This window comes from Eriocheir sinensis, unplaced genomic scaffold (assembly GCF_024679095.1).
Source record: "Eriocheir sinensis breed Jianghai 21 unplaced genomic scaffold, ASM2467909v1 Scaffold773, whole genome shotgun sequence".
NCBI lineage: Eukaryota > Metazoa > Arthropoda > Malacostraca > Decapoda > Varunidae > Eriocheir > Eriocheir sinensis.
In genome coordinates, this window is record NW_026112135.1 from 95001 (window position 1) to 118649 (window position 23649).

Here is a 23649-nt window from a genome sequence, read left to right on the forward strand (position 1 = left end):
TTTCTGTATCTCTACCTATCTGTCTATCAATCTATCCACAACTATGTAACTATATCTATTACTCTCTCTCTCTCTCTCTCTCTCTCTCTCTCTCACTATTAAAAAACACAGAGGCGGTAAACAAACCTTGTTAGAAATTCTAGTTAAGGAAAACTCTCCACTTTCACTTCCTCCGCCTCTTCCTCCTTCCCTCTGCCTCTGCTTCCTCCTCCTCTTCCTCGTCTTCCTCCTCTCCTTCCTCTTCTTCAGTCTGTTCCCACTTCTCTTAGTCATCTTTCTGCTCCTCCTCCTCCAACTTCTACTACTACTACTATTTCCACTACTACTACTACTACTACTACTACAGCTATTCATTTTTTTTTATCAGCTGACCCGTCCAATATCAACGACTATTACTATCACGAGAGCTGCTGCCCTTCGCTTTTACTACTACTACTACTACTACTACTACTACTCCTGTTCCTACTACTACTATGACATTATCTTCATTTTTCATTATTTTTGTCTAGCAGTGAGTGAATGTTAATAATTCTTTGGTATGGTTAAAAAATTATCACTATTATTATTATTGTTGTTATTATCTTTTTATATTCGTATTCTTCCTCTTCTTTATCTGCCTCCGCCTCTTCCTCTTCCTCATCCTCATCATCATCTTTCTCATTCGCATCCTCATCTTTCCCTTCCTACTCTTCCTCTTCTTCCTCATCATCATAAACATTCTCATCCACCTCCTCTTCCTCCTCCTAATCTTCCTCTTCCTCATCATAATCACCCTCATTCGCCTCCTCTCTCTCCTCCTCATCTTCCTCCTCCTCCTCATCATCATAATTCCTCTCTTCCTCGTCATTACCTCGAACAGACTACCAATATACAATGCACACACACACACACACACACACACACACACACACACACACACACACACACACACACACACACTTTCTCCGTTTATCTCTCCCTGTTCCTTCGTCTCCCCTCCTCTCCCTATTCGCGTATCGCCTCATCGCTCAACACAAACCGATCCCGCCCTTGCAGAAGCGTCTTGGGTTATCGAGGAAACGAGTAAAAACATCGAATTTGCTTATCAACGCTACTGAACTATCATATTTATCGACGCCACGGAGAATACCTTTGCTAATCACTTCATATTTTCTTCCTTAACCCTTCTCGCTTATATTAGTTGATGGGTTATCGAGGAAACAAGAAAAAAACATTGACTCTGCTTATCAACGCTACAGAACCATCATATTTACTGACGCCACGGAGACTACCTTTGCTAATCACTTCATATTTTCTTCCTAAACCCTTCTCGCTTATATTAGTCTTTGGTTTATCGAGAAAACGGGAAAAATCGACTCTGCTTATCTATCGTCTGTACAGAAACACATTTATCGACGCCACGAAGAACATATTTGCTAATCGCTTTTATTTTGTTTGTTATTTTTGCTGAATATAATCTCGGGACACGTTTTGGGTTACCGAGGAAACGAAAAAACATCTACTTTGCCTATCAACGCTATAGAAACATCATATTTACCGGACACAGAGATACTTTTGCTAATCGCTTAGTTTTTTCCTTAATCTCATCTCAGGGCAATTAAATGCTTATATATACACGTCTTTGTTTGTCGAGAGAACGAATAAACAGTATCTTTCTTTACCGCCTTTACAGAAACATCATATTTACACAACAAAGCAGGTTAGAAGTTGCTAATCGCTTCATATTGTTTTCTTTACATAAACTTATCTCAGGGCACTTCAACACTTCTATATAAACGTCGCCTATCTTCTTCCTTCCTCTTCTTCTCCTCTTCTTCCCTTTCTTTCTTATATTCTTCCTTCTTCTTCCTTTCTTCCCTTCTCCCCTATCTCCTTCCTTCTCCTTCTTCCCTTCTTTTCTATTATCTTCCTTGCCCTTCCCCTTTTTTCCTTCTTCTCTATCTCCTTCCTTCCTTCTTCTTCCCTTTCTTCTCGCTTCCCCTTCTTTCCTTCTCTATCTTTTTTTCCTCTCCCTTCTTCCTTATCTCCTTCCTTCCTCTTCTTCCCTTCTTCCTTATCTTCTCCTTTTCCCTTCTTCCTATCGTCTTCCTTCCCCTTCGTCTCTTCTTTCCTATCTCCTTCCTTTCTCTTCTTCCATTTACATCCTTATTAAACATCTGGTCACCAACTCTTTCCAATTTAGATACGTGAGGTTTTTGTTTGTCGCTGTGATTGCAATTATGTCGAGTTCCTCCACGCTTGCTTTCCCCTTCTCAGCAAATCTATCTTATGCCTGAGACTCCTAGACAAAAACACCTTACATATATAGAAGAGAACATGAGTGAGGAGAAGCAGGAGGAGGGGGAAGAGAAGGGAGAGAGAAAAGTAGGAGGAGGAGACGAAAGAAAAGTAAAGGGATTGGAAAAGTGAAACAAGAGAGAGAATATTAATGAGGAGAAGGAAGGGAAAGACAATGAAGAAAAGAAGAAGTTGGCGAAAGAAAAGTTAAGGGAAGTAAAGAAAAAAATAACAAGAAAGAGAGAATTCATCCACATTTGCTTTCCCTTTTACTAAATCAATCTTACTTCTGAAACTCCCACAAAAAAACATCTTACTGAGCTCCCAAAAAGTGCAATAAAACACCTATTAAGAAACAAACGACTCCTACTCCAAAGACTCCAAATAAATACCATTAAAGAGAATCTGAACTGAAGTGGCCAGGTGTAACTAATAAATTCTGTTCACCTGACACGCTCCATTCATTCTCGTTCATCACCTAGTTATTAATGCAACTTTTTCCTCACTTTCTCTCGTGCCCAGGTGTGTGTCCAGGTGTCCAAGTGTCCAGGTGGCGACATTTACCTGGTGACTTGCTTTTTTTCATTATATTAGATACAGTCCGTTCACCTTAAAGTCGTGTTGTCGTAATTTCGAAGTCTTACATGTTTCTGTAAATTTCCCGGTTTTTTTATTAAGAGAGAGAGGAAAGTGAGAGAGAGGGAAGGAGAGGGTGAGTGGAAGGGTACAGGTAAGATGGTCACCTGACAGACAGACTGACGGTGAGAGCGACAGGTGCAAAGTCATGCATCTTCATCATTTGAAGTGTGCACAACCTTCTTCTTCTTAACCCAAAATGATCTTGCACTATCTGTCTGTCTATCAGTCTTCCTCTCTACCTATCTATCTATCATCTGCCTGCCTATCTGTTTGTCTATAATGCTGTACAAGCGATAAGAGTTGTTGTTTTTTTGTACTTTTTCGCAATAAACTAAGATGCTTCTGTTTATGTAAAAATATTTAAGTTTCCTGAGATGAATTTATGCAAAAAATCGATGGAGTGATTAACAAACAAGTTCAAGCTGTTGTCGATAAATATGATGTTTCTGTAAAGGTCGTAAGCAAAGTTGATGGTGTTGTTTTTTTTCTCTGTATCGTGCTATTTATCTTTATATTACCACAAGCCACCATTCTCAGAGGTATATATAGACCACTTCACGTTAGTCAGCCTTTAGTACAATCATAGTTACTTAGAACACTAGCGAGCAACACATGATCTCGAAACAGCAGCAACACAAAGACAAACACGCGGAATAACATCAACACAAAACCATGACACGCTCTTCTTTTTGGATACTTCTTTCAAATTGGTGGCGTTCATCTTTTAGCGGACTTTCAACTTCTCAACATTTTATACTTTCTTTTCAAATTGGTATCGTTCATCTTTTAGCGGACTTTCAACTTCTCAACTTTTAATACTTTCTTTTCAAATTGGTAGCGTTCATCTTTTAGCGGACTTTCAACCTCTCAAATTTTTATACTTTCTTTTATTATTAACTTTTTTTCACACATCACCTACTTTCCAAACTCATATTAACTACTTAACTAAATTTTTTAACAACCTTTTTCACATATAACCATTTTTCAACCCATATTTACTTTTTAACTGACATTTCTACTAACTTTTTTTTTTCACATCAACTCATTTTCAACCCACATCCACTTTTACTATCTTTTTAGGGCTAACCTTCTTATATATCGGTACAGTTAACTAATAGCACCTTTTAGCGGACCTTTCTCTTCTCTCAGTCGGCGGCGGCGGGTCAGTGCGGTAAAGAGGTGAGATTGTTCGCCCCCTTCCTTAGACGCTCCCCTTAAGGCTAAAAAAACACCGTATCACCGCACAACACAGTCGAGTCGGCAAAGAGACATGGAGGTATTTTTTTGACCCCTTGCACGCTGTCAGAAGGTAAATGTCAGGGAGTACACCGCTTGAGAGAGAGAGAGAGAGAGAGAGAGAGAGAGAGAGAGAGAGAGAGAGAGAGAGAGAGAGAGAGAGAGAGAGAGAGAGAGAGAGAGAGAGAGAGAGAGAGAGAGAGAGAGAGAGAGAGAGAGAGAGAGAGAGAGAGAGAGAGAGAGAGAGAGAGACAGAGAGAGAGAGAGAGAGAGAGAGAGAGAGAGAGAGAGAGAGAGAGAGAGAGAGAGAGAGAGAGAGAGAGAGAGAGTGAGAGAGAGAGAGCGAGAGAGAGGAGAGAGAGAGAGAGAGAGAGAGAGAGAGAGAGAGAGAGAGAGAGAGAGAGAGAGAGAAAGGAAGAAAGTAGGGTCGACAGGAGCAGGGAGAGGAGGGGGGAGAGTCTAAGAGGTCAAACGAGAACCTATATTTTCAGTGCTGGCATTTTGAGAATTCGCAGAAAGTTTTGTAATACGACTTTTTTGTGTGTGTGTGTGTGGTTAACGATTTTTTTTTCTTGTCTTTACGTCTGGCAAAAAAAAAAATGTTGAGGCAGAAGTGAAAATATGAAAACTGCATGATATTAGCCTGGTCTGTTTCCTCTTCGACTTTTTTATTTCTTTTTTTTTTCATTTGGTTTCATGTTTCGTTAAAACTGAATAGCGGACTGCTTATCTCTTTATCTATCTAGCTTTTTTTTCTTCCCTGATTCTTTGGTACCATTTCCTCCTTTCTTTCAGTCTTTCTTTCTTTTACAATTTTCCCCTCTTTCTTTCTTCGCTCCTTCTTTCTTCCATTTTCCCTTATTTCTTATTTCTTATTTCCTTCCTTCCTTCTTTCCTTCCCACCCTCCTTTCTTTTTCTCAGTTTCAAAACAGCTTAAGAAAAAATAAAACCTTTAAAAATCCAAATTAATATACTTTTTGGTCTCTTATCAACATATTCATCTATTTTTTTCCTTCTTGTTCAGAATTTCGTGTTACAGTAAAAAAAAATAGACCATCACAACAGTTTCAACCTTTACGTAACCTTATCAGACCTTTATTTAAAATGTTTACCAAGCGCAAGGAAGAGAGGGAAGGAAAAGGCAAGGCTACATTCCCTTCCCTCTCTTCTCTTACCCCTCCCTTTCTTTCTTTCTTCTTCTTCTTCTTTGACTTTTTTTCTCTTTTCCCTTGCCATCTTTTCCTTTGTTATTCGTTCTCTATTCTTCACATCCCTCCTTCCTCCGGTCATTCTTCTTCTTTCCCTTCTCCTTTTTCTTTTTCCCCCTTTTCGATCCCTCCCTTCCTCCCATTCTTCTTTTTCTTCTCTTTTCTTTTTTTCTTACAACGTTTTCTCTGCTATTCCTTCTCTTATTTCCATCTCTCACTTCCTCCATTTCTTTCTTTTTTTCCCTTTTAATTTTTTCCATTCCTTTTTGTCTCACTGCTTCTCTGATGTCTCTTTCACTTTCCCATCTGTCTATGAATCAATCCTCGCACCCTTCGCCTTTCTTTTCTGTTTCTTCCTCTTAATCAGCTTTTTCTTATTTCCTTGTTATTTTCTTTCTTCCTTTCTTTATGTATTTGTCTGTCTGTCTTTCTCTCTTTACTTCTTTCTTTCTCTTTCTTTCTATACACTCACTATTTCAAAATCTTAATATCTTTTTCTTCTTTTCTTGTTCTTTCTTTCCTTCTATATGTCCAGCTTTCGTTTTTTATTTTATTTTATTCATTCTTCCTCCTCCTCCTCTCCTCCTCCTCCTCCTCCTCCTCCTTCTTCTCCTCTTTCAGCGCTATCATCATCAACACCACCATCACTATCATCACCACAACACAACACCTTTTTCTCACGCCATTACACCCCCACCACCACCACCACCACCACCACTGAAATTCCTCACGCCGATTCTCTTTTAGTGTGATTGGTTGATTGGCAGTGACGCAACCACCACCACCACCACCCCCACAACCACCATCACCGCCGCCACCACCACCGTCACGAAGGCTCATTCCCGTTCGTGTCTCATCCATAAAGTCTTCCTCTCATCCGTTCTTCCATCCGTTTATCAATATCACGCTTTGTTTCTTTTTTATTATAGTCTTTGGTCTGTCTAATCTTAAGGTAAAATATCACTATCAATACACACATGCAAATATACATACATACATACTCTATTTTCTTGCTATCTATCTATCTATCTATCTATCTATCTGTCTACTTATCTATTATCTTTTTTTCCTTTCCCTCTTTTCTTTCCTCTTTTGTTTCCTTCTTTTTTTCCCTTTCTTTATTCTTTTCCTTCTTTCCTTCTTTTTCTTTTCAGTTGGTCTCATTTCTCTTTCTCTCTCCCATACTATTCGTAATATATAAATAAAAAGAGAGAGAGAGAGAGAGAGAGAGAGAGAGAGAGAGAGAGAGAGAGAGAGAGAGAGAGAGAGAGAGAGAGAGAGAGAGAGAGAGAGAGAGAGAGAGAGAGAGAGAGAGAGAGAGAGAGAGAGAGAGAGAGAGAGAGAGAGAGAGAGAACGGGGGAGAAAGGAATTTGGAATGGAGAGGAGTTACTCAACAGAGGTGTGTGTGAGTGTGTGTGTGTGTGTGTGTGTGTGTGTGTGTGTGTGTGTGTGTGTGTGTGTGTGTGTGTGTGTGTGTGTGTGTGTGTGTGTGTGTGTGTGTGTGTGTGTGTGTGTGTGTGTGTGTGTATGTGTGTGTGTGTGTGTGTGTGTGTGTGTGTGTGTGTGTGTGTGTGTGTGTGTGTGTGTGTGTGTGTGTGTGTGTGTGTGTGTGTGTGTGTGTGTGTGTGTGTGTGTGTGTGTGTGTGTGTGTGTGTGTGTGTGTGTGTTTGAGCCAAGGTGGGAAAGAGTTACGAGGAAGGTGTGTACAGGAAGGTATGTGAAAGCAAAAGTGTGTGTGTGTGTGTGTGTGTGTCTGTGTGTGTGTGTGTGTGTGTGTGTGTGTGTGTGTGTGTGTGTGTGTGTGTGTGTGTTTATAGTGCGCCTACGACTTTAAAACCATAAAAGAAAACGAGAGAGAGAGAGAGAGAGAGAGAGAGAGAGAGAGAGAGAGAGAGAGAGAGAGAGAGAGATGAGCACCCTTCCCCTCTCTCTCTCTTTTTCTCACGTGTGCCCTTAGGTAAGTTTAGGACACATCTTCTCTGGTTCTTTGCAACGACAACATAACCATTAGAGAGCGCCCTAGGGAGGAGGAGGAGGAGGAGGAGGAGGAATTTATGTCAAGACTACGAGCCGCCAAAGAAACACAAAGAGCTACGGGGTATAGATTTTGCAACACACACACACACACACACACACACACACACACACACACACACACTTTCTCTCTTTCTCTACTTGGCTAAAAGGAAAAGTGAGGGAGGGAAAAAATAGAGGAAGACAAAAGAAAAAAAATAAGGAAAATTCGAGAGAGAGAAACTTGAAGAAAACCAAATAAAGAGAAATAGAGAAGGGAGAAAAAAAAAGAGGGATCAATAAAGCGAGGGAGAGAAAGAGACGTGTAGATATAAAAAAAAATTAGGAAATAGAGAAAGTAAAAAAAGGAGAAAGTCAGAAAATTACAGAAAACAAAGAAAATCGCGGAGAAACTTCACCAAAACCGAGTAAAAGAAAAATGTAAGTAGGAAAAATATGGAAAAAAGGAGAAGGAAAGAGAAGAAAATACAATGGAAAGAAAAGGTTGAAAAGTATCTAATTACCAATGTGAAAACAAATACGATAAAGAAAGGAAATAAAGGAAAGGAGAAGAAACAGATGAAGAGGAAGAAAAACCAAAAGAAGAAAGAAAAGGTTGAAAAAGTATCTAATCACCACATAAAGCAACTTAAAAGACATAAATAAAGGGAAAGAAAAAGTAAAGAGAAAAAATAAAGTAGAAAAATACGATAATAATGAGAAATAAGGGAAATATAGAGAAACAAATGAAGAGGAAGGAAAAACAAAAGAAAGAAAAGGTTGAAAAAGTATCTAATCGGCAAATAAAGTAAAATAATAGACATAAACGAAGGAAAAGAGAAAGAGAACAAGACCATAAGGAATAAACCACACAGATAAAACCAGACAGGAAGACACTGATAAGAGAGAACAAGAAAGATATAGAGCGAGAGAGAGAGAGAGAGAGAGAGAGAGAGAGAGAGAGAGAGAGAGAGAGAGAGAGAGAGAGAGAGAGAGAGAGAGAGAGAGAGAGAGAGAGAGAGAGAGAGAGAAAGAAAGAAAGGAAGAACGAAAGGAAAGAAAGGAAGAAAGAAAGGAATGAAAAGGAAAGAAAAAAAAAGGAAGAAAGAAAAAAATTAAAGAAAAAGAAAGAAAAAAAGAAAGAAAAAAAGAAAAACAAAAAGAGAGAGAACAAGATATTAACAAATAACAAACACCACTAAATCAAACCAATACACAAGAAGACAGAGAGAGAAAGAGAAAAAGAATTAAAAAGAAAAGAAGAGAGAAAGAGAAAAGAAAGAGAGCGAGAGAGAGAGAGAGAGAGAGAGAGAGAGAAAGAGTTACCAAGACAGAATTCGAGCTCATAAATCACCCAGATGTGTTTACGCGATAATAACACCCGCACTTAGCCACTCAGAACTCATTTGCCCGGACAGGTGGACCGGTTACGCTGAGTCCTTACAGGTATGGTAATTAAGAACGGAATGAACGGGCGCAAGTTAAGAAAGGAATGCTGTGGCGGGTCTTGCGAGAATGGAGTAGATGGTTATGGCGGTGTGTGGAGGAGGGGGGGGGGGTAAATGGTGGTGGTGGTGGTGGTGGAAGAGGAACAGGGACAAGAAGAAGAACAAGAGGAAAAACGTCAACAACAAAAACCAGCAGAACGAGTATATGAAGAAGAAGAACAAGAACAAGAAGAACAAGAACAAGAAGAAGAAGAACAAGAACAAGACGAAAAGAAAACACGAACAAGAACAAGAACAACAAAAACAAGAACGATAACAACAAGAAAAAAAGAGGAAAACAAGATGAAGAAGAGCAACAAAAAAAGAAAACATTAATGCAAGTAACAAAAACAAAAACAATAACAACAACAACAACAACAACAACAACAACAACAACAACAACAATAATAATAATAATAATAATAATAATAATAATAACAATAATAAAGTCATTCCTCAAGGACACGCCCCGCCACACCTGTCCCCCCCCCCCCCCTTTAAGGACCTTGGCTCACCTGCAATCATATCGCCGGGTACAAAAAATTAAGCCTGTTTAGAGCCAATTCCTGGACCGTGGAGGAGGAGGAGGTGGAGGAGGAGGAGGAGAAGGAGGAGGAGAAGGAGGAGGAGGAGGAGGAGGGAGCGAAGAAAAAGGGCAAGAAGATGAAAACGAAGGAGATGAAATGGAGGAAGAAGAAGAGGGGTAGGAAGAGGAGGAAGAGGAGGAGGAGCAGGAGGAGGAGGAAGAGGAGTAGACAAGAAGATGAAAACGAAGGAGAAGGGGAGGAAGAAGAAGAAGAGAAAGGGAGTCGAAAGAGGAGGAGAAAGAGGAGGAGGAAGAGGAGTAGACAAGAAATGAAAACGAAGGAGAAGGGGAGGAAGAAGAAGAAGAGAAGGGGAGTCGAAAGAGGAGGAGGAGGAGGAGGAGGAGACAAGATGAAAAATAGAAATAGGGCAAGAAGAGAAAAAAGAAGAAGGGAAGAGGAGAAAGAGGAGGAATATGAGGAGGAGGAGGAGGAAGAGGTAGTGGAGGAGGGGAGAGAGAATAGCTTGGAGTTATATCAGAAGAAAAACACGGACAGGAAATATGAAGATAACACATTATGAGTATAGAGAAAAACAACACACACACACACACACACACACACACACACACACACACACACACACACACACACACACACACACACACCTATCCCCCTCACAAACACACAAACAAACAAACACACCTATCCAAACAACCACCACAACAGCCATAAAAAACAAACACACAAATGTCTTACTGAAACTCAACACAAATAAACAACAAGAAAAACAAAACTATAAACACTTGAGAAACCGGATTATGACAGACACACAAACACACCCAAACTGGAAGAGAAGAATAATATTACAGGAATCTATTACTCTGAATTACGAAGCCAATCAATTTAGCAAGATTCCTTATACAGACAAAGGGATCGGAGAGAAAGAGAGAGTAAGATAGATAGATAGATAGATAAATAGATATAGATAGATAGATAGATAGATAGATAGATAGATAGATAAATAGATAGATAAATAGATAGATAGATAGATGCATAGATAGGATAGATAGAGATACCATATATAATGCAAAGTGAAAAAGAGTAAGAGAGAGTAAGATTAGGAGTAAGATTATGATTAAGATTGAGAGTAACTAAGATTAGGAAGTAAGATTAGAAGTGAAATTAGGAGCAAGATTAGGAAGAATCGGAGGTGGAATAGAAAAAGTAAACAAGAAAATTTGAACCAAGAAGAAGAAGAGGAAGAGGAAGACGAAGAAGAGAAAGAAGAAGAGGAGAGTAGAGTGAGAGTGAGAGTGAGAAAGAGACACAGAGAGAGAGAGAGAGAAAGAGAGAGGAAGGGTTACACAAGAGTTAGCAAGGCATTGTTTCCCCGCCGCGGTGTTCCTCAGGGGAGTGTGGGAACCTTTACTGTTTGTGACCGAGCTCGGTGTTGGCGGATTTCGGCTCTCGCGACCTCAATCTCCCTACGGCTCTTTGCTATAATGGTTTGGTGGTGGTGGTGTTGAAGATGATATGTGTTTGTGGTGATGGAAAAGAGGTAGTTATCGTGGTGGTGATAGAGATGGTTGTTGTGGTATTTACGCTTGTGGTGATGAGTAAGGTAGTTGTTTGCGGTGTTGAGGTTATGTGGTGATGATAGGGTTGGTTGTGGTTTTGATAATAGGTGTTGATGAAAAGAGGTTGCTGTGGTGTTGATGCTTGTGGTGATGAAAATTGTACTTGTGGTGTTTAAGATATGTGGTGATGACGAGGAGGTGGATAAGCTATAGGATTAAGGAAGTATTAGATGGTGATTCTCATAATAATGGTGATGATGGTGTTGAGAATATATGGTGGTGAAAATAAGATAAACAACAGGATTAAAGAAATAATAAGATGTTGATGTTAACAGTGATAACAATAATGATGACGGTGATGATGAAATAGTTAAAGACACACAGAAGATGATAGCCATGATAGTGATGTGCTTGGTATTGATGGTGACGGTGGTGGTGATGGTGAAGGTATGAGCCAAAAGCGATTGTGCAATGGTGGTGGTGGTGGTGGTGGTGGCATGGGTGGAGGCGTGAGGTAGAAAGAGGTAGGGGTAATGGGGAGGGCAGGGAAGGTTATGGTTATGGAGGAGGAGGAGGAGGAGGAGGAGGAGGAGGAGGAGGAGGAGGGATGGGTATTGTACTCATAAGTTCCCACGAGAGTAGATGAGGAGGTCAAGGATGATGTGTTATGGCTCGTGAAGAAGGAGGAGGAGGAGGAGGAGGAGGAGGAGGAGGAGGAGGAGGAGGAGGAGGAGGAGAAGTCGAAGAAGAAGAAGATGAACAGATGGAATGGATGGATTAGGAAGAAGAAAAATAACAAGAAAAAAGTAAAGAAAACAAGAAAAAAGTGCAATAACAACAACAATAAAAAGCAAGTAGAAAAAGAAAGAGAAGAAACCAAACGAATGAATGAAGAAAAAAGAGAAAGAAGCAAAAAAAATGAGAGAGAGAGAGAGAGAGAGAGAGAGAGAGAGAGAGAGAGAGAGAGAGAGAGAGAGAGAGAGAGAGAGAGAGAGAGAGAGAGAGAGAGAGAGAGAGAGAGAGAGAGAGAGAGAGAGAGAGAGAGAGAGAGAGACGGAGAGAGAACGAAAGAGAGATAGAGAGAGAGAGAACCCCTGGATATCGACACTAACGAAGCATGGACAAAGGGAGAGAGGGAAGGGAGGGAAGGAAAGGGAAGGGAGATCAGATACACTTAGCGAGGGAGAGAAACGAGAGCAGAGTTTGAGGAGGTCAGGGATGCCATTGGGAGACCTGAGCCTTTGTGTGTGTGTGTGTGTGTGTGTGTGTGTGTGTGTGTGTGTGTGTGTGTGTGTGTAAAAATGGCATGATTGTTTCTCAGTCTATATAAGTCGGTAAGATATTTTGCTCCTCCCTACATTATCTCTCTCTCTCTCTCTCTCTCTCTCTCACCCATTTCCTCCCTTCACTTCAAGGTGTATACGAATGTCCTTCCTGTCCATTCTCCTCCTCCTACTCCTCCTCCTCCACCTCCTCCTCCTCCTCCTCCACCTGGTCATTTGGCTTGATAATGTTACAGACGTGTCCTGCATGAGTGAGTGTGTTTGATTGTGTGTGTGTGTGTGTGTGTGTGTGTGTGTGTGTGTGTGTGTGTGTGTGTGTGTGTGTGTGTGTGTGTGTGTGTGTGTGTGTGTGTGTGTGTGTGTGTGTGTGTGTGTGTGTGTGTGTGTGTGTGTGTGTGTGTGTGTGCAAATACGGTTAAAGGAGTTGAAATATATTTTTAATTAAATAAGAAATTATCTGAGAAAGTGAGAGAGACAATACAAGATAGAAATTATGCAAGAGAGAGAGAGAGGAGGAGGAGGAGGAGGAGGAGGAGGAGGAGGAGATAGAGAGGGCAAGGCGACAAGGACAAAGTAAGGGAGAGGAATGTGTGTGTGTGTGTGTGTGTGTGTGTGTGTGTGTGTGTGTGTGTGTGTGTGTGTGTGTGTGTGTGAGAGAGAGAGAGAGAGAGAGAGAGAGAGAGAGAGAGAGAGAGAGAGAGAGAGAGAGAGAGAGAGAGAGAGAGAGAGAGAGAGAGAGAGAGAGAGAGAGAGAGAGAGAGAGAGAGAGAGAGAGAGAGAGAGAGAGAGAAAGCTGACACGCGACACATGATCAAGTGTAAGGTAAAGTAGAAGAGGAGGAGGAGAAGGAGGAGGAGGAGGAGGAGGAGGAAACATGGAAACATGGAAACATGGACTAGCAGGCAGCAGAAAGCCTGTTGGCTCATTACTAGGCTGCCTGCGTTCAGTGATTTAATCAATCCGTTTGCCACAGAAGTGGCTTGCAGGGAAGGATTAAAGCACTTGTGTACCTACTCTTGGGAACGTTCAGTTCACTCCTGTTGCAGCAAAGTGGCGATCAATGCGTTTCTTGAAGGAGTTGATGGTCTCTGCGCTAACCACTTCTGCAGGAAGGCTGTTCCAGTGGCGAACAACTCTATTCGAGAAGTAACTCCTGCCGATGTCGGTATTGCATCGCTTTGCTTGAATTGTTTTTCCGTTGTTTCTTGTTCTCAGGTTAGTTTGTAGCGTGAAGAGTTTGGAGTGATCAACGTTGCTGAGCTTGTTCAGGTACTTAAAGACTTGTATCATGTCTCCCCGCAGTCGTCTCTTTTCCAACGTGAAGAGGTTGAGTCGCTCGAGTCGTTCTTCATAGGGTTTCGTCCTCAGTGATGGTATCATCTTCGTGGCGCGGCGCTGTACTCTCTCAAGTAATTCAATGTCTTTCCTGTAATTAGGAGACCAGAATTGCACGGCGTATTCCAGGTGGGGCCTTACCAGCGAATTATACAAGGATAACATAACTCCCGGCGTCTTGTATTCGAAGTTCCTCGATATGAACCCAAGCATTGTATTGGCTTTCTTACAGGCGGACTTGCAGTGGAGGAGGAGGAGGAGGAGGAGGACAAAAAGTAAAAGCCAGGCTGTAGTTTAAAAGGATAACGTTCCCTCCTCCTCCTCCTCCTCCTCCTCCTCCTCCTCCTCCTCCTCCACCTCCTCCTCCTCCTTCTCCTCCTCCTCCTCTTCTATGACCTCCTTCCCCTCCCTGCATAGTAAACAAGTGAAGGGCGAATCAGAAGGGAAGGGAAGGGAAAGGAAGGAGGAGGAGGAAGAAAAAGAAGAAGAAGAAGAAGAGAAGGGTAAGACCGTATTGCTCAACGTTCAAATCTTCGTTCACTTCACTATAAAAAAAATCCTCCGATAGTGTTTGACGATCGTTTGAGATAAGTCAATAAGATCCGTAAGGTTTCGTTCACTTCGGTAAACACAAGACGGTTATCATATATTTTCATCCGTAAAACTTATAAAAATAGAGAAGGAAACATTTGTAACACTTTCCTATATTTTTTCTTTCGATTTCCCAGAGTTTCATTACTTTAAGAAGGTAAGAGACGGATTTTATTTATACTCTGAGACGTAAAACTTTGAAATTATCGATAAAAGAAAAAAATCACTCTCCTTTTACATATTATTTATTAACTAAAGATTCAAAGAGCTTCGTTCAGTAATAAAATACGAGACTTTATTGCCTTAGTTTCAGATGCCGAGCTTTTAACAAACAGACAAAAAAACTACTTCAATACTTTCTCATTAATATTTAGTAAAAATTTAAAGGTTAGAGTCGGTCCTTCATTCATCAAAATACATATCATCGACAGAGCAAGCACTAAAAAAATATCTTCCAATACTTTCTCATTAATATTTAGTACTAATTTAAAGGTTACACTCCCTCATTCATTCATCTTAATTACCCGCTGACTCATTCTTAATTCCTTTTTAATGTCATAACCCACAAAAAACACCTTCACTACATTCCGGCTTAATGTTTCTTCTTCCTTTTGAGTCAAGAACGAGGTTGAATAGGTATGTTGAAGTGTTTTGTTCTCTCTCTTGGTATATCTTGCGCGTGTTCCAATGATCGCCAGTGTTAGGAGAAGGAAAATAAGGATGTAATAAAGAGGAGCGTGAAGAAAAAGGTATGTTTGTTACGTCATATGTAGCCTTGAAGAAGGAAAAGAAGAAGAAGAAGAAGAAGAAGAAGAAGAAGAAGAAGAAGAAGAAGAAGAAGAAGAAGAAGAAAAAGGAAAAGAAGAAGAAGAAGAAGAACGAAAACACTAACATGAACGAGGCCGCGACCAAAAAAATGACCAAGAGGAACAAGAAGCAGAACAAAAACAGGAATAAGAAGAAAAGGGAGATGAATAAATACCTATCTTCACATTCACACTAACATCTACATCGTCTTTATTCCGTCCATTTTTCCACCTCTTCTTCCAAATCCTTTCAACTACATCTCTTAATTTAGCGACAATCATCTTTACTTTCAATGGCTTTCCTTTTTTCTCATATTTGTCACATATATACTGGAGAAAAGAATAAAAAAATAATAATATAAATAATAAAAGACACACAGAAAGAGACAGGAAGGTTAAACAAACAAACAATCATACACACACACACACACACACACACACACACACACACACACACACACACACACACACACACACACACACACACTCGTAAAAGGGGAGCGTGCATGTGTGTCGTAAGCGCCTTCAGGGGAAAACGAAATAAGCTCGACCACAGATACCTCGCGAAACTGTCTTGACATACGGCACCGTTGGGGGGGGGGAGAGAGAGAGAGAGAGAGAGAGAGAGAGAGAGAGAGAGAGAGAGAGAGAGAGAGAGAGAGAGAGAGAGAGAGAGAGAGAGAGAGAGAGAGAGTACTAAAATAATGAAGGTCTGTTTCTGAACTCTACACACACACGCAGTACGATTCATCACTTTTGTTCTCATGTCATATTTTTAAAAGCACGTCTTCACTTTTTAGTCATTCATCATTTCTCTCTTCTCTCTCCCTCTCAAAATAAACTGCGCCTTTATCCCATCCTTCAAACACCTAAGAGAGAGAGAGAGAGAGAGAGAGAGAGAGAGAGAGAGAGAGAGAGAGAGAGAGAGAGAGAGAGAGAGAGAGAGAGAGAGAGAGAGAGAGAGAGAGAGAGAGAGAGAGAGAGAGAGAGAGAGAGAGAGAAAAAAAACATCCCCGTCACGTTTTGCTGCTCATGATTCGTTACTCATTTTCACTCCACGCATTTTTTTTTTTTTTTTACGTCCCATAATTCACTTTTGTTTGACCTTTTTCTCGCTGCCCTTTGCTACCTTTTCTTTTGGTTGTTATTTTTTTCACTAAGTCTTTTTAAACCTCTTCGAAATCTAAGTGTTTTTTTGCCTTTTTGATTTTGTTGTTTTTTATAGATTGTTGTTTTTTTCATCCTTCCTGAATTGTGTTGTTTATTTTCCTTTTCCATTTCCTCTCTTCTTCCTGTTTTCTTTTTTTGGTTATTATGATATTTTTACTTCACTTTTAAGTCACTATATTACCTCAGCGGGGTTTTTTTATTCTTTATTTATTTATTTTTATTTATTTTTATTTTTTCTGCTTGGGTGGATTTTTTTTTCGCTCTCAACAAATCAATTTTCCCCAACGCCTCAGAGCCCTTATTATTTTTTTGCAACGCTTCACAACACACCATTATCTTGTTATTTCTTCATTTTTTTAATTTATTTTTTTCTCGTGAGCTTATTTTTTTCCTTTTCCCAAGACCTTGAAATGTACGTGCTCTATTTTCACAGACATTCCCTTCACTACTACTACTACTACTACTACTACTACTACTATTACTACTACTACCACTATAACTACTGCTACAACTATTATAATCACGTGGAAATTTCAACGCGACAGTAAGTAGTAATCCCTCTTCTCCCTTCCCCCCACCCCCACCCCACAAACACACACACGCCCTGAAACTGTAGTAGGCGACTTTACTACTCGGAAATTTCAACGCGACAGTAAATAGTAATCCTCCTTCTTTCTTCTCCTCCTCTGAAACTGAAGAGAATAAAAAGACACGCTGGTGACACGGGGAAAAATAGGCAAAGACGGATGTGGGGAAGAGGCCGAGTCCAGAGAAGAGAAAATAAAGGAAGAAAGGAAGGGCTGAGTCATGATGAAAGAAATGGGACTGAGGACTGTCTAAAAAGAGAGAGAGAGAGAGAGAGAGAGAGAGAGAGAGAGAGAGAGAGAGAGAGAGAGAGAGAGAGAGAGAGAGAGAGAGAGAGAGAGAGAGAGAGAGAGAGAGAGAGAGAGAGAGAGAGAGAGAGAGAGAGAGAGAGAGAGAGAGAGAGAGAGAGAGAGAACAGATACAGAGACAGACAGAGAAACAGGCAAACAGAAAGACAGAGAGACAGAAACGATAAAAACACACAAAAGACAGAGAGACAAACACAAACACACACACAAACAAATAGACAGACAGACAGAGATAGCTAGAGACAAAAAATAGAAGAAAAAAAACATTAAGAAAAAGATAGAAAGTCAGATATTGAAAAATTTTAAAAAACTAGACAGGTAAAAGCAAAGCAAGCGAACCATTCTCATGCGGAAAGGTGCACTCCACTAATTAAGCCACGCCAGGTGAGGTGCATCCAGCCATCGCCACACAGGTACGCCAGCGACTCACCCATCACGAAGAGAAAACGGCTGAGTTCTGGCCCATTAACACGATTACCTCTCCACGCTCCCTCCACCCTTAACCAATTACACATAACCCGACTTTTTATCACCCATTAGAAAGCAACTCCCCAATTACAGAGAACAGTCAAAATCAGGCCCATTAGCACTATTACATGTCGTCTTCCTCCTCCCCTTTACTTATTGACTATTACGCATTTTCTTTTCGTCCATTAACTAGAAACTCATCCACTACGAAGAGAAAATAGACAAGTTTAAGACCAGTAACACTAATATATTAATATGCTTCCTACATTCTTTATTTATTACCTATTAACCAGCTTTTCTTCCCCCATTAACTCACCCACTTCGAAAATAGGCAAAATCGAGCCCATTAAAACGATTGCACTGTTCCTTTGCCCTTAAATCCTTAGCTAACTTAGTACCTTCATTTTGTTACCCGTCAGACAATTATCTTTTTCCGTCTTCTGTTTTCCTTATCTCGAGACCTTTCCCTTTTCCCACTTCTTGTTTCTCTATATCTTCAAACTTCTCTATTTATTTTTTTCTTTAGTTCATTTGCTTATTATCTTCCCTTTTATTAACTATTACCCCGCCAATATTATCTTCCTTCGTCTTCTTATTTCCTTGTCTCTTTTTCACATCATCCCACTCCTTATTTTGCTATAGACTTTAATTTCTCTATATTCCATTTTCCTTACCTTTTTCTTTCTTCCTCTTTGTCTTCCATATTCCATTCACCATTCTTCAATTTTCTTTGTTGTCTTTATATTCTCTTTCCTTTGTTTGCAACCTTCCCTTCCCTTCCCTTCCTACCTTTATCTTCTCCCATATCACTCCCTTCCCCCTCCCTTCCTTTTGTATCCTACCTTTCCATCCTATTCATATATCTTAAATCTGTACCCTTTCGTCTCTCTCTGTCTTCCTTTCCTTCTCAATCTTGATCCTCCTTATCTCCAATCACCCTTACCCTGCAGCTCTTTCCCTTCCCTTCTCTCTTCATTCTTCACTTCCTTTTCCCCCTTCCTCAACGTACCCTTTGCCCCCCTTCCATTCACCCTTCCCTCTTTCCCTCTTTACTTGTCACTTTCGGCCTGTGTTCCCAATCGCTCCTTCTCTCTTTACTTGCCACTCTCTGCCTGTGTTCCCAGTCGGTCCAAAAACGGGGTCGAAGGTGCGAAAATGAGAGGGTTGCGGGGGAGGATTGAAAGAGAGACCGATTATGGCGGCGGCGTGAAAGGGAAAGGTATGTGTACGTGTGTGTGTGTGTGTGTGTGTGTGTGTGTGTGTGTGATAGGGAGGAGAGGGGTATGTGTGCGTGTTTGAGTGTGTGTGTGTGTGTGTGTGTGTGTGTGTGTGTGTGTGTGTGTGTGTGTGTGTGTGTGTGTGTTCTGGATACCTCCAAACACCGGCAGATTTAAAGAGAAAACAAAAGTGAACTCGAGGCCAAACAGACCTAAGATAACACGGTGAGGAGCGAAGCAAAAAGGCAAACACATGGAACAATGGGTGATGGGGAGGCATTAGCACGTGATGGACTACATGAGCAAACCTGAGCAAAACCTGTCCCCCCATCACCACTAGTCCGCTCGTCGCCAGCCATCCGCCCATCACCACCTGTCCGCCCATCACCACGACCACCCCTTCACCTGCTCTTCAAGGGGAGGTCATTAAGGCTAAATCATCACGCTTCCCATACCTTTAAACTGCTAATTAGGTACTGCAAACGGTAGGCAGGTAGGTAGGTGGGTAAAGTTTCCTCCTCCTACTACTCCTCACCCTCTCCCTCTCCCTCTCTCTCTCTCTCTCCGGGGCGTGACTCGGGAATGCACCCGCCGATGCAATTAAGGCGATAAAAGGTGAGTTACGAAAGTGTGATGCACCTGTAATTACCTGTCGAGAGAGAGAGAGAGAGAGAGAGAGAGAGAGAGAGAAAGAAAGAAAGAAAGAAGGAAAGAAAGAAAGGAGAAGGAAAGAAAGAAAGAAAGAAAGAAAGAAAGAAAGAAAGAAAGAAAAAGAGAGAATAGAGATCTACGAATTGATAGATATTTATTCACACTCAAAATTCAAATAAAAACAAAAACAAAAACAGACAAACACACGCACATACGGACATTAAGACACATAACAGAGACTGACAGACAAACACAGACAGACAGACAGACAGGCAGACACAGTGACATACAGAGCCAAACAGATAGACAGACAGAAGTAAACGTGAAAAGTCTACGGAGGAAAGCTGCCTAGAGATGAAATTATGTGATTTTGTCCCGATAAGGAAAAGGTTAAACTGGCCTCGTAAAAAGCGAGTTTGTGTACTAAGACGAGGTTTACAGCGAGAGATGGACCGACAAAAAAGGTGATTTACGAGACAGAGATAAAAAGGGAATCCAAACCCAGTGTCTTACGAAAAAAAGTATACTGCCAAAACAACGGTCAGCGCATCAAATAAATACAAATAGGGAAGAAAAATATAAATAAATCGGGAAAGGAATACGATAGCAAATAATGATAAAGGAGAAATGAGGGAAATCGAGTGAAAAATGTGAATCGTGGATAACAAAAGTTGACATAAATTACACAAAAAAAATATATATACCTAGAAAAATAGGGAAAGGGAAAGGGAGGTAGAAGATAAGGTGAGGGAAAGAGAGAGAAATAAAAGGAAGGGAAGAAGAGGTAGATATTGAATTAGGAGAAAGAGAGAGAACAAGTGAAAGTATGAAGATGAAATGAAGACGAGAATGAAAATTAAAATGAAATAATGGTGATAAGAAAGAAAGGAAGATGAAATAATGATGAAAAAGACGAGAAAAAGAGGAAAAAGATGAAACAATTATATCAAAGAGAAAGAAAGAAAGGAAAAAGATTGAATAATGAGGAAGACAATAATAAGGAAGAAGATGGAATATTGATGATGAAGAGAGACAAGAAAAAGAGGAGGAGGAGGAAATAATGAATGGATGAACAGAAGAAACAAGAGGAAAACAGGAGGAGAAGGAGAGGAAGGAAATGAGACAGGAGGGAGGGCTAGAAGAGAAACAAAGGATGGAAAAAAGGAAAAAAAAAGAAGAGACAAAAGGAAAACAGGAGAAGAAAGAGAGGAAGGAAATGAGACAGGAGGGAGGGCTAGAAGAGAAACAAAGGATGGAGAAAAGGAAAATAAAAGAAGAGACAAAAGGAAAACAGGAGAAGAAAGAGAGGAAGGATATGAGACAGGAGGGAGGGCTAGAAGAGAAACAAAGGATGGAGAAAAGGAAGATAAAAGAAGAGAAAACGAAAAAAAATGGAAATGGAAGAGGAAGAGGGACTGGGTGCATACGCTATAGCTGCGCGTGGCTGCGGTGCTCATCTCCGATCCGTTAGCCCTTTTAGTCTGTGGTAGGTAAGAACCAGTTTCCCACGGGACACGGGCCAATGTGAAATTCGGGATCGCCACAGTTTACCTTCCCCAAGTTTCCCCAGGTACCCATTTATCGATCAGCCCGAAAGGGAGACTAGTTGGGTGAGCTGCACGCCGACTGCCCGGGCTGGGATTCGAACCCGGGCCTGCTGACCACTAGACCACGGAGGCAACTAAACAGATTGTGATAGGAGGAAGGGAAAGAAAGGGAAGGATATGATGGAGAGAAAAATCAAGTAAATAACATGAAATAAAAAGGAAACAATAAAGAAAAGAAAGTCTACAGGTAAGCCACAGGTAACCAGGAAACACTCATCACTCACCTCGTAACTCATCAGCCCGGACGTAGCGGATGTGTCTCTCCTGGGTGTGGGCGTGGGGCATCATCACCACCATCAGCAGCATCACCACCGCCCACGCCCACAGCCCGCCCACCCGACACACACCCACACGACACATCATCCTTCTGCTAGTACACACACGCGAACACACACACTTCTGATCTCTCGTCTCTTCCTCCTCTTAGTACTCTTCGATCTCTCTCTTTCCTTTCTCCCTTTTCTTCGTACTAATGTCTTGGTATTAATCCTTCTATCTTTCTCACTCTCTAATAATCTCTCTTTCTTTCCTCTCTCCGTTCTTCTTGTATAGTTGAATTTTGGTATATAACCCTTTCTTTCTCTATCCTTTCCTTCCTTTCCTTTTCGTTGTCTTTATCTATTTCCTTCTCTCTCTCTCTCCTTTACGTGGCACTCAGGTTTGGCACTCACTGGCACTGTTACTTTCGCGTCCTCACTGAACACCACATGAGAGGCACTTCTTGAAGGAGGAGGAGTAAGAGGAGAAGGAGGAGGCTGCGAGAGGGAGATGAGGAGTGAGAGGAAATTAGGGAGAGGAGTAATAGGGATGCTTCTAAGGGGGAGATGAGAGGGACAAGATATCCTTTCCTGGTCTGGCAAGGGAAGGAGTGAGGGAGGGAATGAGGGAGAAGTGCTCTTTGGAGGAGGGCTAGAGACCAAGGACAAGGAGTAGGAGGTGGAAGAGGAGGAGGAGGAGGAGGAGGAGGGGAAGGAGGGGCGCGGTGGTCACGTGGGGGGAGGAGGAGGGGAGGCAGGCACACACACACACACACACACAGGCGGGGACGAGGTGCGCGCCAGCTGACTCCACGAGCACTTCTGAAAGGCCCCGCGCACCTGAGCCGTAGCCAGGTGGGAGACGGTGCCACATCCCCCTCACCTGCCCTCCCTTCCCTCACCTTGGCCCCTCACTCTCCCTCCCTCACTACGACTCCTCCCTAACCCTTCCTAAGCTCTACCTCTTCCTCTCCCTTCTACCTATCTACTTCTACTTCTCTCCCTTCCTTACTTCTTCCTCTCTCCCTTCCCTAACCTTGGCCCCTCACTCTCCCTCCCTCACCACGACGCCTCCCTAACCCTTCCTAAGCTCTACCTCTTCCTCTCCCTTCTACCTGTCTACTTCTACTTCTCTCCCTTCCTTACTTCTTCCTCTCTCCCTTCCCTAACCTTGGCCCCTCACTCTCCCTCCCTCACCACGACGCCTCCCTAACCCTTCCTAAGCTCTACCTCTTCCTCTCCCTTCTACCTGTCTACTTCTACTTCTCTCCCTTCTTTACTTCTTCCTCTCTCCCTTCCTTAACCTTGGCCTCCCTCACTCTCCCTCCCTCACCAAGACGCCTCCCTAACCCTCCCTAAGTTCTACCTCTTCCTCTCCCTTCTACCTATCTACTTCTACTTCTCTCCCTTCTTTACTTCTTCCTTTAACCTTTGTCGAGTTGTTCCTCCCTCCCTTACCTCACATGAGGCCCCTCACTCTCACTCCCTCACCAAGACTCCTCCTTAACCCTTCCTTCTACTTCTCTACTTCTCTCCCTTCTACCTCTCTACTTCTGTCTCTACCTCCGTCCTTTTCGCATATTAGCCACTCACTCTCCCTTACCAAGACCCCTCCTTCCCTAATTCTCTCTCTCTCTCTCTCTCTCTCTCTCTCTCTCTCTCTCTCTCTCTCTCTCTCTCTCTCTCTCTCTCTCTCTCTCTCTCTCTTTCCTCTCTAGTTCTTCCTTTCCTCTACTTCTTCCTCTTCCTCCTCTAATTCTCTTCCTTTCCATCCCTCTCCCTTTCCTTTACCAATCTTCCTCAACCCTACGTCTATTCTTTTCTCCCTTTTCACTCTCTACTTCTTTCTCTACCTCCTTCCTTTACCTCCACTTCACTCTCACTTTCCCTTACCTCCATCACCTATTCCCTCCCTCCCTCCCCCTCTCACCTATATCGAGAGAGAGAAAGAGAGAAAAGAAAGGAAGAAAATTAAATAATCCCGACACGAAAGAAAAAAGGAAGATGAAATAATAATTGACAAGAAATAGAGGAAGAAGAAGAAGGGAAAAGGAAAGGAATAAAAACAAATAGTGAGGTAGACAAGAAAGAAAGAAGAGAATAAGATGAAATAATTATGGAGAAAAGAAATAAAGAAGGGAGGGAGGGATGGAGAGAGAAAAGGGAGAGAGAGATGGAGAGAAAAGGGAGACCAGGTGACAAGGTTGATTATTCCGTGTCCACAGGTAACCACAAGGCATGGACACTTTCTCAGGTAACCGGTGAGTGGGGAAGGGAGGGGATGGGAGGGGGTAGGAGGGGAAGGGAAGGAGGAGGAGACAGAAGGGGAAACATGGAAATGCAGGCAACAGTAAGCCTATTGGTTCATTATGAGGTGATTTAATCTGGTCGTCAGCCACTTGAAG

At 41.7% G+C, this 23649-nt stretch overlaps 1 protein-coding gene across 2 annotated transcripts in view; it reads right to left on the reverse strand.

The window, feature by feature from the left end:
• The window catches only part of LOC126994320 (U-scoloptoxin(16)-Er9a-like), a 57347-nt gene extending 35279 nt beyond the window's left edge, over positions 1-22068 (reverse strand). Inside the window, exons 1-2 of one of the 2 annotated variants that reach the window (XM_050853644.1) lie at positions 22025-22068; positions 21212-21840 (exon numbers count right to left, since the gene is read on the reverse strand). In XM_050853644.1, coding sequence (XP_050709601.1) covers positions 21212-21350 — 139 coding nt within the window. In that variant the 5' untranslated portion in view covers positions 21351-21840; positions 22025-22068. The remainder of the gene's footprint in view (positions 1-21211; positions 21841-22024) is intronic. The other variant, XM_050853645.1, reaches the window with a different exon arrangement.
• Positions 22069-23649: the final 1581 nt, after the last annotated feature.